Source organism: Anomaloglossus baeobatrachus, chromosome 10 (genome assembly GCF_048569485.1).
Source record: "Anomaloglossus baeobatrachus isolate aAnoBae1 chromosome 10, aAnoBae1.hap1, whole genome shotgun sequence".
Lineage (NCBI taxonomy): Eukaryota > Metazoa > Chordata > Amphibia > Anura > Aromobatidae > Anomaloglossus > Anomaloglossus baeobatrachus.
Window position 1 is genome coordinate 32970774 of NC_134362.1, and position 19091 is coordinate 32989864.

The 19091-nt window shown below is 43.3% G+C and overlaps 1 protein-coding gene across 11 annotated transcripts in view; it reads right to left on the reverse strand.

The window, feature by feature from the left end:
* Positions 1-19091, reverse strand: part of MICAL2 (microtubule associated monooxygenase, calponin and LIM domain containing 2) — a 336247-nt gene that overhangs the window by 136355 nt on the left and 180801 nt on the right. For 7 of the 11 annotated variants that reach the window (XM_075325683.1, XM_075325689.1, XM_075325686.1 and 4 more), the window contains exons 11-17: positions 18656-18746; positions 18026-18173; positions 15028-15227; positions 14668-14780; positions 8378-8446; positions 5019-5168; positions 1764-1889 (exon numbers count right to left, since the gene is read on the reverse strand). In XM_075325683.1, the coding sequence (XP_075181798.1) occupies positions 1764-1889; positions 5019-5168; positions 8378-8446; positions 14668-14780; positions 15028-15227; positions 18026-18173; positions 18656-18746 (897 nt within the window). The remainder of the gene's footprint in view (positions 1-1763; positions 1890-5018; positions 5169-8377; positions 8447-14667; positions 14781-15027; positions 15228-18025; positions 18174-18655; positions 18747-19091) is intronic. The other 4 variants (XM_075325690.1, XM_075325688.1, XM_075325685.1 and 1 more) reach the window with 1 other exon arrangement.

Below are 19091 nucleotides of genomic sequence, written 5' to 3' on the forward strand. Positions count from 1 at the left end.
AAACCATAATCGTTTATTTCACTGTATGTCATTTCCTTGCTGTTGTCGAGCTCTGCTTCATGACAGAACAAGGAAAAACTCATTGGTTCCATTTTCTGCAAAAGATCATATAAGTAACAACATTGATACATTATAACAAATACAAAGTTGTGTAAGCAGAATTATGCTCAGGAGGAGATTTCAGCTTCTGGATGTAGAATGTTTCCAATCACCAAAAATGAATGGATCACAGATGACAATGCGCACCCTGCTCCATTCAAGATGGGCCCTGCAAAGTCCTATTTTTGGGGCCCTGTTCTTGGGATCACTGAGGGTAGAGGATAACTTGCAACTCTTTGAATAATGTACTTGACTATCAGTCGAGCTCTACTTTATAATAGAACATGGAAAAACTCATTGGTTCTATTTATAAACTTGATACTTATATGATCTACAGGATATGAATATGATCTATTGTAACATCATTGATACATTGTAACAAATTAAAAGTTGTGTAAACAGAATTATAGTTAGGAGGGGATTTTAGCTTCTGGATGTAGAATGTTTCCAATCATCATCAACAATGAATGGATCACAGGCAACCATATGCACCCCGCTCCATTAAAGAAGGGCCCCGCAAAGTTCTATTTTTGGGGCCCTGTTCTTGGGATCAATGAGGGTAGAGGATAACTTGCAACAGTAAGTAATGTACTTGACTATCAGCTGATCTCTGCCTTATGGTAGAACATGGAAAAACTCATTGGTTCTATTTATACGCTCGATACTTCTATGATCTATTGCATATGATCTATTGTAACAACATCGATACAATGTAACAAATACAAAGTTATGTAAATAGAATTATAGTTAGGAGGGGATTTTAGCTTTTGGATGTAAACAAGAATGTTTCCAATCATCAACAATGAATGGATCACAGGCGACCATGTGTACCCCGCTCCATTCAAGACGGGCCCTGCTAAGTCCTATTTTTAGGGCCCTGTTCTTGGGATCACTGAGCGTAGAGGATAACAATTTAAATAATGTACTTGACTATCAGTCGAGCTTTGCTTTATGAGAGAATATAGGAAAACTCATTGGTTCTATTTATATGTTTGATATTTATATGATCTATTGTATATGATCTATTGTAACAAATACAAAGTTATGTAAACAGAATTATAGTTAGGAGGGGATTTTAGCTTCTGAATGTAAACAAGAATGTTCCAATTGTCAACAATGAATGTATCACAAGCGACCATGTGCACCCTGCTCCATTCAAGACGGAGTCCTATTTTTGGGGCCCTGTTCTTGGGACCACTGAGCATAGAGGATAACTTGCAACACTTTATATAAAGTATAGGAGTGAACTTGACTATCAGTATTATTAATATACAAAAAATAATGAGCAACCTAAGTAGAAATACTTATATATTATACAAATCTACATTTTCTTGGCCTTCACTTATAGTATAGCAGATGCTCAAATTACATTCACACAGTTAGAACTAATCTGTTCTGACCTTAAAATTTTGATAACTTGCCATTGCTTTCCATCAGTAATCGGCAGAATTGTGAATGCAGCTCTGGATGTGACTGGACCATACAGATTGTCATGTTTGATGTTTTGAAATGTGTTTAAAATAATGTAATTGAGTTTCTCTGCCTCAGTTGCAGCTAACCTGTAGGCATGCTGAGAGTTGTAGTTCTCCAAGCTGTAGTTGGACCCTCTAACTTGATAATTAGTCAAAAAATTCAATCCACTTATACCAAGCACAGCATCATACCTGCTTTCTGGGGTCAGTCTGAATAACACAAGGGGGTGGGTCCGGAGGTTTAGCAAAGCGGGGGTTAACAGGAGGCGGGTCACAGGGCAGAAGCTCTGGTGTAGAGCTATCAGGAGGGGTTAAAAGCTTTTTTTCCAGAAATGGATAAATGATAAAGAAATGAAAGCAAAGAAGATATGAAGAGATTAGCGAAGATATCAGGAGGAGCAGGAGGGGGAGGAAAAGAGGGATCAGATGACAAAAGTGGAAAAATGAACATGAACCTGTCAGCACGCTCTTACACATGGTATGGCTGTATAGGTGCTTGTCCCTCAATAAAAATGATACCTTTACTGTAGAGATCCGATCCCCCGGTAATATGAAATCTAATATATAAAGCTGAGTGTGTGTGTGTGTGTGTGTGTGTGTGTGTGTGTATGTCCGCTATAGGAATCCAAACCATCGCATTTACAATCACAAAATTTTGCACAGACGCCTCATGTGACTCAGGGAACGTCATAGACTATGTTTTGATGGGAAGATTTAACCCAACACTTTACAGTTGCTCTCCAAAAAAACTGCCTCCATTAAAATCAATGGAGCTGAAAGCCAAAGGTTATTAATAGAAGCTCTGATTGGTTGCAATAAGAACAAAAGACATTCATAGTATAAGAAGCTTCTGTGTGAGGTAATATGATGTCAGTGGGGAGACGGATAGAGAGAGAGACAGACAGACATAGGCAAAGACAGAGTAAGAGGCAGACAGGACAGAGAGGGAAAGAGACAGACAGAGAGACAGACAGAGACAGACAGACACAGACAGGGAAAAAGACAGACAGAGACAGGGAAAGAGACAGACGGGGAAAGAGACAGACAGACACAGAGATAAAGACAGACAGACACAGAGAGAGAGACAGACACAGACAGAGATAAAGAGATAGAGAGAGACAGACACAGAGATAGAGACACAGACATAGAGATAGAGAGAGACAGACACAAAGATAGAGAGACACAGACACAGAAATAGAGAGAGACAGACACAGAGATAGAGAGAGACAGACACAAAGACTGATACAGAGACAGACAGAAAGATAGACACAGACAGACAAACATAGATAGAGACAGAGACACACACGGATAGAGACAGAGACACACATGGAGAGAGACAGACACAAAGATAGGGAAAGAAACAGACAGGTAAAGAGACAGATAGAGAGACAGACACACAGAGAGACAGAGACACACAGAGACACACAGACAGAGACACAAAGAGACAGACACACAGAGACAGATACACAGACAGACACGCAGGGATAGACACTGGGAGTGAGACAGAGAGACAATTACTTTCCCGGGCAATGCCCGGATACTACAGCTAGTCTACCATAAAAGCCATATGCAAATCTGTCTGGAAGTGCACTGGGGGCGTGTCTATGCACTTGGAAGGAGCAGACCAAGTAGAGTGACACGCCCCCTGTGCACTTCCAGCCTGATTTGCATATGGCTTTTATGGTAGGTTTCTCATGACTGGGGCACCGGATTTCTACAAATAATGGATCAGTCTCTTTGGGGAACAAGAGCTTAGTCAACCATATCACTACTTACAGATGTAAAACTGTGCTTAAAGGTTCCCAACACTATTCACATTCTGATGGATTTTTTAATCACAAAAATACCATAATATTTTTTCCACTACAAAACTGAACAAATATATAAAACGCAACATTTTGCTTTTGCTCGCATTTTTCATGAGCTGAACTCAAAGATTTAAGACTTTTTCTATGTTCATAAATGGCCTTTTTCTCTCAAATATTGTTCACAAATTTGTCTAAATCTGCGTTAGTGAGAACTTCTCCTTTGTCGAGATAATCCATCCATCGCACAGGGGCGGATTAGCCAGAATGATTAGTTACGAAATTACATGAAAAATGGGAGCAGAAACAAAAGTGTTGTGTTTATATTTTTGTTCAGTGTATACAAAAAGTTTACAGATTTAGAAAATCCGATATATTCCCCAATCACATCTAAAGATTGTGACATAGTATGTTATGTTGTAGAAGACGTTCTAGGAATATTTCCTACAATTAAGAGGTGGCCCCAACAAAAGTACAGCAAAACTGCAAACGTGGTTGTGCGGAGGCAGCTGTGCGGGTTCATTTCTGTAATGAGCGGAATACACGGTATCACTGTCATCTGACAGTGTAATCTGATCAATGATGGAGCGTCCGCCGTGTCCCCAAAATATGGATGGTCCGCCATGGACCCAATACCTGGATCGTCCACTGTGGCCCTCAATTCCTGGACCGTCCACTGTGGCTCCAAAACAAGGACCGTCCGCCGTGGCCCCAATACCTGGACCGCCCACCGTGGTCCCAAAACATAGACTGTCCGCCTTGGCCTCAAAACCTGGAACTTCCACTGTGGCCCCAAAACATGGACCATCCGCGGTTACTCCAAAATATGGACCATCCACCGTGACCCCAAAACATGGACCGTCCGTCATGGCCAAATACATGGACTGTTCGCCATGGCCCCAATACCTGGACCATCTACCATGGCCCCAATACCCGGACCGTCCATCGTGGCCCCAATACCTGGACCGTCCACTGTGGCCACAAAACATGGACCGTCCACCGTGGCCACAAAACATGGACTGTCCGCCATGGCCCCCAATACCTGGACCTTCCGCCATGGCCCCAAAACCTGGACCTTCCGCCATGGCCCCAAAACCTGGACCATCCACAGTGGCCCCAAATCATGAACCATCGGTGGTTACCCCAAAATATCTACTGTCCACTGTGGCCCCAATACATGGACCGTTCGCCATGGCCCCAATAACTGGACCATCTACCATGGCCCCAATAGCCGGACCGCCCATCGTGGCCCCAAAACATGGACCAGCCACCGTGGCCCCAATACCTAGACCGTACACCGTGGCCCCAATACCTAGACCGTACACCGTGGCCACAAACCATGGACCCCTTTAAACAGAAACCTGATTAAGAGGTGTAACTGATAAAAAAAAATCACTTTTGTGTGAATCAAGCTAAAAACATCCATTTTTTTCTGCCAAAAAACAGACACGTATAGCTTAATAAATCTCTCCCAAAGTCTAGTAGAAATCAGCAGAACTTTCCATTCTAAATGCTGGAGTGTCAAATATACGAGGGCACAGTAATACCAGAAAATCTCTTTATATATGACATTTCTCCTTAGATGGTGAAGACGCCAGAGAACGATAAACAGGACCGGGTTATTACACAGGCGCCGGCTTACCTGTCTCCGTAATGATGTATTTGGTGCGTTCTCCTCGAACTTGGCCAGTAACTGAGTAGCCATGGACTTGACTTTATTCTGATTAATCACCTCCTTTGTGTCGCTGCACTCGTTGCCAGAATTGATACTTTCACTTGACAAATTCACTGGCTGCAAAACAAAAACGTGAAAGGCGACTTATTGGCGTCTCCTGAACCTTTTACCTGTTCAGTCACCCCAGAAATGCAGTAAGGAATGAACGTGGAGTGAGACGCACGGGATCTCACCAGCCCCGGACCACATACCACGGATTCCAGAGAATAAGACCTAAACTGGAGGCAATCCCAACGACCGGAACAATGTGAGAACGTTTCATAGGTCTCCAAATTAAAAAGGAAATCAAAGAATCTGATCAAAATTTAGAAAGCAACTGCAATCATTCCTTAAAACACTCAAATATTTAGATTTTACCCATTACCTATTAAATAGAGCAGTATTAATGTAGTTATATTCTTGTACATAGGGGCAGTATTATAGTAGTTATATTCTTGTATATATGGGCAGTATTATAGTAGTTATATTCTTGTATATATGGGCAGTATTATAGTAGTTATATTCTTGTATATAGAGGGCAGTATTATAGTAGTTATATTCTTGTACATAGGGGGCAGTATTATAGTAGTTATATTCTTGTACATAGGGGGCAGTATAGTAGTTATATTCTTGTACATAGGGGCAGTATTATAGTAGTTATATTCTTGTACATAGGGGACAGTATTATAGTAGTTATATTCTTGTACATAGGGGCAGTATTATAGTAGTTATATTCTTGTATATAGGAGCAGTATTATAGTAGTTATATTCTTGTACATAGGGGCAGTATTATAGTAGTTATATTCTTGTATATAGGAGCAGTATTATAGTAGTTATATTCTTGTACATAGGGGCAGTATTATAGTAGTTATATTCTTGTACATAGGGGCAGTATTATAGTAGTTATATTCTTGTACATAGGGGCATTATTATAGTAGTTATATTCTTGTACATAGGGGCAGTATTATAGTAGTTATATTCTTGTACATAGCGGGCAGTATTATATTAGTTATATTCTTGTATATAGGGGGCAGTATTATAGTAGCTATATTCTTGTACATAGGGGCAGTATTATAGTAGCTATATTCTTGTACATAGGAGCAGTATTATAGTAGTTATATTATTGTACATAGGGAGCAGTATTATAGTAGTTGTATTCTTGTACATAGGGGGCAGTATTATAGTAGTTGTATTCTTGTACATGTGAGCAATATTATAGTAGTTATATTCTTGTACATAGGGACAGTATTATAGTAGTTATATTCTTGTACATAGGGAACAGTATTATAGTAGCTATATTCTTGTACATAGGGGGCAGTATTATAGTAGTTATATTCTTGTACATAGGGGGCAGTATTATAGTAGTTATATTCTTATACATAGGGGCAGTATTATAGTAGTTATATTCTTGTACATAGGGGGCAGTATTATAGTAGCTATATTCTTGTACATAGTGGGCAGTATTACAGTAGTTATATTCGTGTACATAGGTGCAGTATTATAGTAGTTATATTCTTGTACGTAGGAGCAGTATTATAGTAGTTGTATTCTTGTACATGTGAGCAATATTATAGTAGTTATATTCTTGTAGATAGGGGCAGTATTATAGTAGTTATATTCTTGTACATAGGGGGCAGTATAGTAGTTATATTCTTGTACATAGGGGCAGTATTATAGTAGTTATATTCTTGTACATAGGGGCAGTATTATAGTAGCTATCTTCTTGTACATAGGGGCAGTATTATAGTAGTTATATTCTTGTATATAGGGGCAGTATTATAGTAGTTATAGTCTTGTACATAGGGGCAGTATTATAGTAACTATATTCTTGTACATAGGGGCAGTATTATAGTAGTTATATTTTTGTACATAGGATCAATATTATATTAGTTGTATTCTTGCACATAGGGGCATTACTATAGTAGAAAATGTGCAGCCAGTCGCCACTTGATATTGAGATTTTCTACAATGTCGTCACTTGTTTTAATGATGCTTATTATTAAGATTATTAGGTTAGTGCTACCATGGGTATCTCGCCTATGCGCACATTGTCTTGGATCCGGCTTTCTGTATCTTTGGCTGGTGATTTGCTTTGTGTCATGTGTTTATATTATGACGACAGATCTATAAGGGCTTGAAATTCCTCGGCTGTACATCGATTCCCGATTGTGTTCTGATAATGGAATTGTTTGACAAAGGGGCGGCGGCCTATTCTCTGACAGATATTAAACACAGATACATATATTTAGCACATACAGGTTTGTGTCGTCAGGTGCCTGATTACAGATCTCAGAGAACAATTCCTCATAAAATCAAACATTTAAAGGAAAACCAGAATACTCTTAATATTCTGAGACTTCTGAATGTTATCTTTGTCAGTGATGGAAGATAAGGAGATAAGGGGATATACTATATCTACCTCTAATATGTGGATATCAAATAAGAAGAACAAGGCATCTGATAGCAAAATTAAAATAGTGGGGAATTTCCCCCCAAATTTCAGATTTTGGTGAATTCAACATTCACTTTAATTCACAGCCACAAGAACGCAATTTTACGGGATTATTTGAGAGTTAGAAGAGGGGTTAAAAAAAACCCCCAAAACCCTTTTTCCTCCCCTGTACTAATCTGTTCTCACTCCTTTTACGCCACCTCTCCGGATCCCCAGTCCTCGGCATCCATCAGAAGCCATCCTGAGGTTTGGGGTACGGTGCCACGTCATGGTTTACGCCGCTTCTTTCACCGGCCCCTCATGTGACCACAAGGGGTCCTTATATTGACCCCAGTGCCGAAATTTCCCGGTGTAAGGTAAGAGGTGCGAAAGGAGATGAGGGTAGGGGAGTATAAAGAATAATTATTTAATCTTTTAACCCCTTCTTTCCACTCGCAGCAATTGGGGTAGTTTTGAATCTGACTGAATCCGAATCTGCCGGTCGAATTCGAGGGAAATTGAATTTCAGAAGATCCGATCATTACTGGTCTCTATATAAGATAACATTATGAAAACTCCTCGGAAGAGGACAAATACCTGTACACTGCTCTGGAATATGTTGGAGCTACATAAAAAATTAAAATAATAATTTTATGATTAACCCTTCAAATCCCAGACCAGGGAGGCGAAGATCATGAGGAACGCTTCTCCCTAATTGTCCACATCTGACAGTAATTGTTCTCAGGTCACTGTACGGGCTGTGGAGAGCAGCGACCGTGAAGGATCTGGGCCTCTCCACAACTTTTGCCCCAATATTGAACCTGTCTACAGTCATCAGCGAGTTCACAGCACAGACCTCATCAAAGAGCTGCATCGTCTTCCTCCTCCTCTTGTTTACATCATTCTCGTCAGATTTATTTTCTTCCTGGATAAAGGTAAAAAAAACAAGATGATTTAATGTGGAACGGCCAAAGGGGACGCTGGGAAGGAACAAAAGCAAAATATGGACCATCCTGCTCATTGGCGAGAAGCTTCCATGAATCAAACATGAGATAGGATCTGTATATACAGAAATAAGAATGTTTATGTAAACAGAAATGAATCATTAGTAAATTCCGCAAGTTCTAATATATTTTGTGCATCAATTTTTCATGATTTGGGAAGATGCGGGCGCATGATAATTGTATCCAGTCCAGACTCCAGACAGATACATTGTAGCAAGACAATAACATGATAAAAAAAATGTATGGTCACGATGTATCTCACAAGGAATTGTCTACACTGGGGCAACTGGAATAAATCTTCAGCTCTATAGGTTTCCTATTCACTTACAGCAAGCAGAGATCTCTGAACTGAAACGCGACTACTCTAATTCATCATTTTTTTTCCATATTTTTTGGAAATAAAAGTTTGGTTTTCAGCATTTTTTTGGGTGACAACTAGAGTTGAATAATTTGCAGGAGCCTAGAGCTGAAGCAGCATCTGTATTTTATAGGCAGTGGACCAGAGAAATTTGCACTTTCTACTACCCGCCGACATCCCACTACCTGCCGACATCACACTACCTGCCGACATCCCACTACCTGCCGACATCCCACTACCTGCCGACATCCCACTACCCGCCGACATCCCACTACCCGCCGACATCCCACTACCCGCCGACATCCCACTACCCGCCGACATCCCGCTACCCGCCGACATCCCGCTACCCGCCGACATCCCACTACCTGCTGACATCCCGCTACCTGCCGACATCCCGCTACCTGCCGACATCCCACTACCTGCCGACATCCCACTACCCGCCGACATCCCACTACCTGCTGACATCCCACTACCTGCCGACATCCCACTACCTGCTGACATCCCACTACCTGCCGACATCCCGCTACCTGCTGACATCCCACTACCTGCCGACATCCCGCTACCTGCCGACATCCCACTACCTGCTGACGTACCACTACCTGCTGACATCCCACTACCTGCCGACATCCCGCTACCTGCTGACATCCCACTACCTGCTGACGTACCACTACCTGCTGACATCCCACTACCTGCCGACATCCCACTACCTGCTGACATCCCACTACCTGCCGACATCCCGCTACCTGCTGACATCCCACTACCTGCTGACATCCCACTACCTGCCGACATCCCACTACCTGCTGACATCCCACTACCTGCCGACATCCCGCTACCTGCCGACATCCCACTACCTGCCGACATCCCACTACCTGCTGACGTACCACTACCTGCTGACGTACCACTACCTGCTGACGTACCACTACCCACCGACATCCCACTACCCGCCGACAACACACTACCTGCTGACGTCCCACTACCCACTGACAACACACTAGCCGCCGACAACACACTACCTGCCGCCGACAACACACTACCTGCCGCCGACAACACACTACCTGCCGCCGACAACACACTACCTGCTGACATTCCACTACCCACCGACTTCCCACTACCCACCGACTTCCCACTACCCACCGACATCCCACTACCCGCCGACATCGCACTACCTGCTGACGTCCCACTTCCCACTGACAACACACTAGCCGCCGACAACACACTACCTGCCGCCGACAACACACTACCTGCCGCCGACAACACACTACCTGCCGCCGACAACACACTACCTGCCGCCGACAACACACTACCTGCCGCCGACAACACACTACCCACCGAATTCCCACTATCTGCTGACTTCCCACTACCCGCCGACTTCCCACTACCTGCCAACATCCCACTACCTGCCGACATTGCACTACCTGCCGACAACACACTACCTGCCGACAACACACTACCTGCCGACAACACACTACATGCCGACAACACACTACCCACCGATATCACACTACCTGCCACCATCCTACTACCTGCCGACAACACACTACCCGCCGACTTCCCACTACCCGCCGACAACACACTACCTGCCGCCGACAACACACTACCTGCCGCCAACAACACACTACCTGCCGCCGACAACACACTACCTGCCGCCGACAACACACTACCCACCGAATTCCCACTATCTGCTGACTTCCCACTACCCACCGACTTCCCACTACCTGCCAACATCCCACTACCTGCCGACATTGCACTACCTGCCGACAACACACTACCTGCCGACAACACACTACCTGCCGACAACACACTACCTGCCGACAACACACTACCTGCCGACAACACACTACCTGCCGACAACACACTACCCACCGATATCACACTACCTGCCACCATCCTACTACCTGCCGACAACACACTACCCGCCGACTTCCCACTAGCCGCCGACATCACACTACCCGCCGACAACACACTACCCGCCAACATCCCACTACCCACCGACATCCCACTACCCACTGACATCCCACTACCCGCCGACATCCCACTAACCGCCGACATCCCACTACCTGCCGACTTCCCACTACCTATCGACTTCCTACTACCTAACGCCATCTTATCTGCCGACTTCCTACTACCTGCCAATACAGTACTACCTGCTGACTTCCTACTACCTGCGCCTCTTCTGATTAGCAGGCCATAAAACGCCATAATGTCGTGGTGTGACAGAAGTCATGGCACCTACAAATCAGAAGAAGTGCCCCGGATACCGACAAAGTAGGAAGTTTGCAGTGTCTACGATGGACCAAGAAAATATGGGTAGAGCTGGGCTCAACCGCCTGAGGAGGAAGGTGCTTAAGGGAAAGAAAGCGCTAAGTAATATATTTGATCCCAAGCACTCAAATTAGGACAAAGAGAATAAATGCAAAAAAGTGTTATTTTATTGGACTATTTGCAAAAAAGAAAGCGCCACCACAATATAGCAAAAGCCGACGTTTCGGCCTGTTAGGCCTTTTTCAAGGTTTTTGCGTATAATGGGAGGGTGGATAGGACGAATTAAACGTCAAGGGATTATAACATGTGGCGTTTGCTTTGCTTTGCAAGGGTACGTCACGGAGGCCAGGGAGGCCCAGAAGACAGGTGGAGGAAGAGAGAGGATGCCTGGATGTCACAAGGAGTGGGGACAGGGTCCCAGAGGTCTGTGATGGAGGCAGGAGGCATCCCTTGACCCTAATCCCTTGACGTTTAATTCGTCCTATCCACCCTCCCATTATACGCAAAAACTTTGAAAAAGGCCTAACAGGCCGAAATGTCGGCTTTTTTTGCAAATAGTCCAATAAAATAACACTTTTTTGCATTTATTCTCTTTGTCCTAATTTGAGTGCTTACGATGGACCAAGGTCCTGCAAAATGTCTTGCTGAATTTTAGAGGCACCCATTGTGTCCACTGGTGGCCATATTGGCTGTATCAATGCTACTGAAAGGGCACGAAGGGGCCACCTTGAGGTTATTTATTTTTTTTCAGGAAAACGCTCCAGATCTGTCCATGGGTTGCGTTTGGTTTCCATCTCTGCTCCATTGAAATGAATGGAAATAAGTTGCAGTACCACCTACAACCAGTGGACATGGGTGGCGCTCTTTTCTGGAAATAAGCCTGGACAACCCTTTTAAGCAATAACTATATGGCTAATGTTTTATTCATTATTACTAACCCCAAATCATCTCTTGACACTATTAGGCTCACACACTCCGCTATATAAAAGAATTGCTGCCAAAAATCAAAGTTCCTGAAAGTTTTATGTTCGCCCCCCACCTTTCTTACATTAACACATGCGGGAGATAAATTAGTATTTGACAAAGTGAAAAGTCCTTCTTATTCCTCCCCCGATGCCAGTAATGGGGGCGACATCCTCTACCGCCTGATACATATGGCCCGCATTAGGGTAACACATGCTCGCGTGCTTCATATATGGGGGCAGACGGGCGGACGGGGGAAGGATTTGATAAACGCGCGGCCTAGGTTCATACATGAGATAAGTGTTTTGTGATTGATTTTACCCTGAATAATTCCAGGGGGTGAAAGATAAATCACAGATCTGGTTATTTTCTGGGACTGAAGTATCAAAAAAAATAATAAAAGCTTAAACGACTCCATCCGCCTCCCGAATAATTTCAGGAGGAAACTTTAAATACGTTCGTCGGGGTAATTAGATGACATCATGGAGTCGGGGGTCACGGAGTTTCCTTTGTTTTGTTTCTATGGTTCTTTGGGGTAACACAACAATTAGGAGGCCTCAGACTTATCTCCTTCAGTTACTGTAAGATGAGAGATGAAAGCAAGAGGCGAGCGGCAGCGATCTACGCCATGTCTGATCCCTCTGCTGCCTCACAGGGGAGGACAGTGAGCAGAAGTGGAGCCGACACTTGTTTAAAGTGAGAGATTTCCTCCAATCCCACAGTTTATTTATCCAGGATTCCATTATACGGTCATGACTCAATGTATCCGAGGCTCCGGGGAGGATTCTGCAGCAGCTGCACCTTGTAAAGGAGACACATCCCTGCCCCATCGCTCTACAGGTCCAGGCTACTGGATAATCACTACATGTCCTGGTAATTATTAACAAATGCTCCATGTTCTCCAATAATGTACAAGATCCTGATGTCTGATCCTAGCAGAGAACGTCACCAGACACAGATATCTGCAAACTCCCCCCTTCCCCATTCATGCAAGTACTCAAGATGGCCAGTGGAAATGCATTAAAGATAAAAGGTTGAGTGAGTTTGTAGATTCACTATACAACTTATGAAATATGAAATACAGTCTGTATTATACTCCAGAGTTGCACTCACTATTCTGCTGGTGCAGTCACTGTGTACATACGTACATTACTGATCCTGTACTGACCCTGAGTTAAATCCTGTATTATACTCCAGAGCTGCGCTCACTATTCTGCTTGCGCAGTCACTGTGTACATACATTACATTACTTATCCTGAGTTACATCCTGTATTATACCCCAGAGCCGCACTCACTATTCTGCTGGTGGAGTCACTGTGTACATACATTACATTACTGATCTTGTACTGATCCTGAGTTACCCTCTGTATTATACCCCAGAGCAGCACTCACTATTCTGCTGGTGGAATCACTGTGTACATATATTACATTACTTATCCTGTACTACTCCTGAGTTACATCCTGTATTATACTCCAGAGCTGCACTCACTATACTGCTGCTGCAGTCACTGTGTACATATATTACATTACTTATCCTGTACTTCTCCTGAGTTACCGCCTGTATTATACTCCAGAGCTGCACTCACTATTCTGCTGGTGCAGTCACTGTGTACATACATTACATTACTTATCCTGTACTGATCCTGAGTTACATCCAGTATTATACTCCAGAGCTGCACTCATTATTCTGCTGATGCAGTCACTGTGTACATATATTACATTACTTATCCTGTACTGATCCGGAGTTATATCCTGTATTATACTCCAGAGCTGCACTCACTATTCTGCTGGTGCAGTCACTGTGTACATACATTACATTACTTATTCTGTACTGATCCTGAGTTACATCCTGTATTGTACTCCAGAGCTGCACTCACTATTCTGCTGGTGGAATCACTGTATACATACGGTTCCGTACAGTTATCTGTCTGTTTCCAGTAGCAACGAGTGGAGCATTGATTCGAATGCATCTACAAAGTATTAAATAGATTGGTAGAAAAAAAAAAGAATATAATATATCAGACCAGTCTGTCCCCCTGACATCTGCGCTGTGTATGATAATGGCTTATATTAAAATGCAATTACTCTGCACATTAGACAAGCAAACAACTCCCGGTGTACAGAACACTACAAATCCCAGAATGCACACCACCAGAGCTTCATTGTTAGAACATAGACGAGCAGGGAGCACATATAAAGCTGAGCTGGACAGCAAACTGCCAATAAGCAGAATAGTGAATGCAGCTCTGGATGTGACTGTAGTATAAGACCAGAATCTGAACAAGATAAGTAAAGTATTTCCAAAAATTATTCAACATTAAATGAGAAAGCAATAAAGGGAACATAAAAATATTTCTAAAATTTAATTTTTATTTTTTTTTAAATTAAAACATTTTAATATTAAAATTATTGTTATATTATCTACCAAAAAAAAAACCCAAAACACAAAAATGTTTAAATATTTTTTCTAAAATTTAAATTAAAAAACATTTTATTATTGTGTATTTTAACTTACAAAAAAATAAAATAACAGGAATAACGTGGAGTTTGGGTTCTCACCTTTGGCACTCTCTTTCTGGGTAATGTTAGATTGAGGTAATTATTAGTAAGCAGATTGGATGGCTTGGAGGAATACAATTCTCCATTCTTCCCGTTGTCCTTGGGGGCCGAGTCTGCAAAAATTAAAGGATATAAGTAGATTTGAGGTGCTAATAGCTCCCTCTACTGGCGGGGTGGGGGGTAATAAACCAGCCATGCTAAGGGGTGACGTTGTTGCTAAAAGAAAGCAGCCATGTTTTTGTAATAATGGACAACCCCTTTAAATCAGGTATTGGCCTTAAAGAGTTATAAGACTCCAGGCGACCATGAACCCTTACATCATCTTATCATAAGAAGATACAGCTACAAAGAGCCACTCACCAACCGGCCTCAGAGGGGCGCCCCTAAATAATTCATAGAACTTGGAGAGGTAGAGGACCATGCTGAGCTTATCTGGTTCCTCTGTGGACGCCATCTCCTTCCCAGTAGTGATGGGCGAGATTCCAAACTCTTTCTCTGCGGTATCAAACGCCAGCTGGTTGTTCCTGACAGTGTCGTCCTCGTTCAAAGAGTAAAAGTCACTGAGGAACAAAGGATACAATATCACAGGAAGAAAGACATCATTAATAGGCCGGGGATCAAAGACGAAGCTCGTTTATGCAACATGTCATGGAATAATGAAAAGATGGAGAGTGAGCAGGTCATCGCCAGTGGCCAATGTTTTCCTAATTAACTGTAATAAAAAATAGAAATATCTTTTGTTCTCACTATATATAATGTAGACAGAGAGAGGTATATATATATATATATATATATATATATATATATATATATATATATATATCCACATGCAGCTTCTGAACATTTGTTAATGATATCAGGTTGCTCGGGGGCTGGAGAATATTTGCCACTCCCCTTTGTGAACCCTCTCAGCCAATCAGAAGAGCAAAAAGGGAGTCACATGACACACTTCTCTATAAATCCTCCAACCAGGCCTTCTTTCAAGGCATTGTTAATACTATCAGGTTGCTCGGGGGCTGGGGAATATTTGCCACTCCCCTTTGTGAACCCTCTCAGCCAATCAGACGAGCGAAGAGGGAGTCACATGACACACTTCTCTATAAATCCTCTAACCAGGCCTTCTTTCAAGGCATTGTTAATGCTATCAGGTTGCTCGGGGGCTGGAGAATATTTGCCACTCCCCTTTGTGAACCCTCTCAGCCAATCAGAAGAGCGAAGAGGGAGTCACATGACACACTTCTCTATAAATCCTCTAACCAGGCCTTCTTTCAAGGCATTGTTAAAGCTATCAGGTTGCTCGGGGGCTGGAGAATATTTGCCACTCCCCTTTGTGAACCCTCTCAGCCAATCACAATAATATGTGGAAGTGTGGCACTCCAACAAAATTAATGGTGCCTGGATAGGGTCCAACCCCTATATCAATAAATCCAAAAATCCAGCACTCATATATGGTTTGAAATTTAGTAGAAATTCTTTATTGGAACAAGCAGCTGTGTATAATATTTCGGTCAAACGACCTTCATCAGATTACACAACGTTTTAGAAATAGTTGAAAGTGTCCTCTCAGCCAATCAGACGAGCGAAGAGGGAGTCACATGACACACTTCTCTATGAATCCTCTAACCAGGCCTTCTTTCAAGGCATTGTTAATGCTATTAGGTTGCTCGGGGGCTGGAGAATATTTGCCACTCCCCTTTGTGAACCCTCTCAGCCAATCAGAAGAGCAAAGAGGGAGTCGCAAACCACACTTCTCTATAAATCCTGTAACCAGGCCTTCTTTCAAGGAATTGTATAAAGCACGTTGTAACGCTCACGGCCTGTGTAAGGGCGTCAGGGGGGATGCAGGCTTACCCTTTAGTGGGAGGGGATTGTCTAAGCGACCACCACAAGGCTGTGACCAGGGCAGTGACCGGGACTGTGGCAGCTGACCCCAGGACAAGTGATGGACTCAGGTATAGGCGAGATGACTAAGGAAGACTGGACAGGTGGCTATGGACAGGAATGGTGAACACAGCAAGGATAGGCAGGTATGGGAAGGCAGACTCAGGTGACAGACACAGGGGTACCAGGACCTGACAACTAGCTAGCAGATTAAATTCCATTTTCACTACATAAACCAACTAATACCAAACAATATAGAGGAGCGATCTGCTGAAATTCAACAAAAAAATTTAATTGGCGCCAAATATATTTGGTGCAAATTGAGTTTGCCGGAAAGTGTTAAAAAACCCTCTTATTGTAACGCCTGCCTGGCTCCACAGACTCAGGGGGGATGTAATGGACAGGCTAGAGGGAAGCCACTCACCAAGCAGGACCCCCCAGAACCCTGAAACCCTTTAACCCTTATACAGGGATTTGGAATTACACAGGGCCCTGGAGATCACTACCTCTGGAAGGCTGCAGTCCGATGAGAGTAGTAGTCAGGCAGGGTCAAACCAGGAATAGCAGAACAGGGACAGAATCGGTAGGCAAGGACATAATCAGTAAACAAAGCAGAGGTCAAATCCGGATCGGGCAGCGAGGTACAAAAACAGCAGGCAGAAGGGTAGTCAGAAAACACGCAGAAGTCAGCACACAGGAATCACAAAACAGAACAGAGCGGAACAGGAACCAGGAATTCAGAACTATCTCTGGCAGTGGTCAGCAGACAGGAGGGGAATTAAGAAGGGTGTGGTGTCTTCCCATTGGTTGTAGCTGAATGATTGTAACTTCAGCTGGAAGAACCACGCCACCTATAGTCAGCCAGTGGTACTGCAGATCCCAAGATAACCCAGCCCAGTGGATGATCGTAGCCTGCACACACCGGTGCCGCTGGCATCGACTCCTCTCCCATCACCAGCACCATCCACGGCAGGAACACGGCGCGCCTGGCGATCAGAGTAGAAGTCACTGGAGCATCCAGTGGTGATGTAACACTTATACACTGCCTCCAGTTCTCCAGTCAGCTCCTCTGTCCTCTATCTCCTTCTCTTTATGGACCTCTTGCATTGTTCTTCTTCACTTCGCCCCACGGTGACAACTGGGCAGCGATGCCCTTTGCCGCATAGCGTGCATTGCAAGTGATTGGCGCGTGTTGCACCCTATATCATGGCATGGGGTCTAGTGAATAACGGCAGTGTCGGGGGGAACGGAAAGAGAAAACATAAGACAAAGGAGCCAACTGAAGGAAAAGTATGGAGAGGGCCAAGGAGAGATGAGTATGAGATTTTTTTGTCCCTTTCTCGGCCAATGTTTTGTTGGAATTCACGTAAATCAAATCCCCCCTAAATTTGTGACAAATTTGATTAGTTACAAATCGATTTGATTTCTGATAATTCTGAGGTTGCAGAACATTAAAGATGACCAATCGTTGACTCACATGAGATCTGGCCGGAAATGGTGAATGATGGCACACAGCGCGAGGCCGCTCCTCCAGGAGCTGGTGAGGTTGGTGACCTGCACGTTCCTGTAGCCTTCCGTCTGTTTCTGACACCACGTGAGGAGCTTGTTGGGTCGAATATCAGATTCTGACAAGACACAAGAAGAAAACTTAATAATGATTGTATCAGACTATGGAAAGTTAAAATCCACCCAAATGTATCTCCAACATTGTAGGGGTGACTAAGGGACCCAGGCAACTTTCGGCCAAAATCTTCTATTTCTTCTGACTTCCCTACAAAAATATCAAATGGAAGAACAGAAAACTCATCCAGCAGCAATTTCTCTGCTTGGACAACGAAAGGATCGGGCGATGGTGGTCAAACTTATTTTTCCCCAACATCATCTGTAGAAATTGAGCTGGGAATCCCCTACAGACATTAGAGGTCCCTCGATCCTCCCACAATTGGGTTTGATCTAATTTGATGGAGGCTGTGACCCTCATTGATTTCCATCACTTTCTTTACAAATCTTTTCCCAAAGCAAAAATGTTTTACCTGCCCCAATTACTACTGGAAAGAACAGGAATTTGGAGGGAGAACGTTCCCTTTATGATTTGCACTACACGTACCGTGCCTGGTTATCCCTACAGATCTTCTGATGGAGCTGGCTCTCTCCAGAGGGCATCCATGCAACTCCCCGGTGAAGTATAAATGTTTAACCTGCAAGAAAAATGGATGCATCAATGTATAATATCGTCTTGTGGACAACCCCTTTAAAAATGCGATTTCTGTAAATATATGAATGTTCAAAAATAGTAAATATTGACGATCAGCAATATTTGTAGGGTTTCATACTAAAGCTCTGTTCAAACTGGCGCCATGGTTCATTTCTGTCACCTTCCTGTCGAAGGATAAATGCATTAGTTTTGTAAGAGATCTTATTGGATCCACTGACTTCAGTCCTTTTAGGCTGAGTTCAAATGTCCTGTAATCATCTGTTAGACCGGATCCTGCAGAGAATTGTTGGCAAAATTATTTCTGTCCGTTTTTGTTAACATTGGCGTC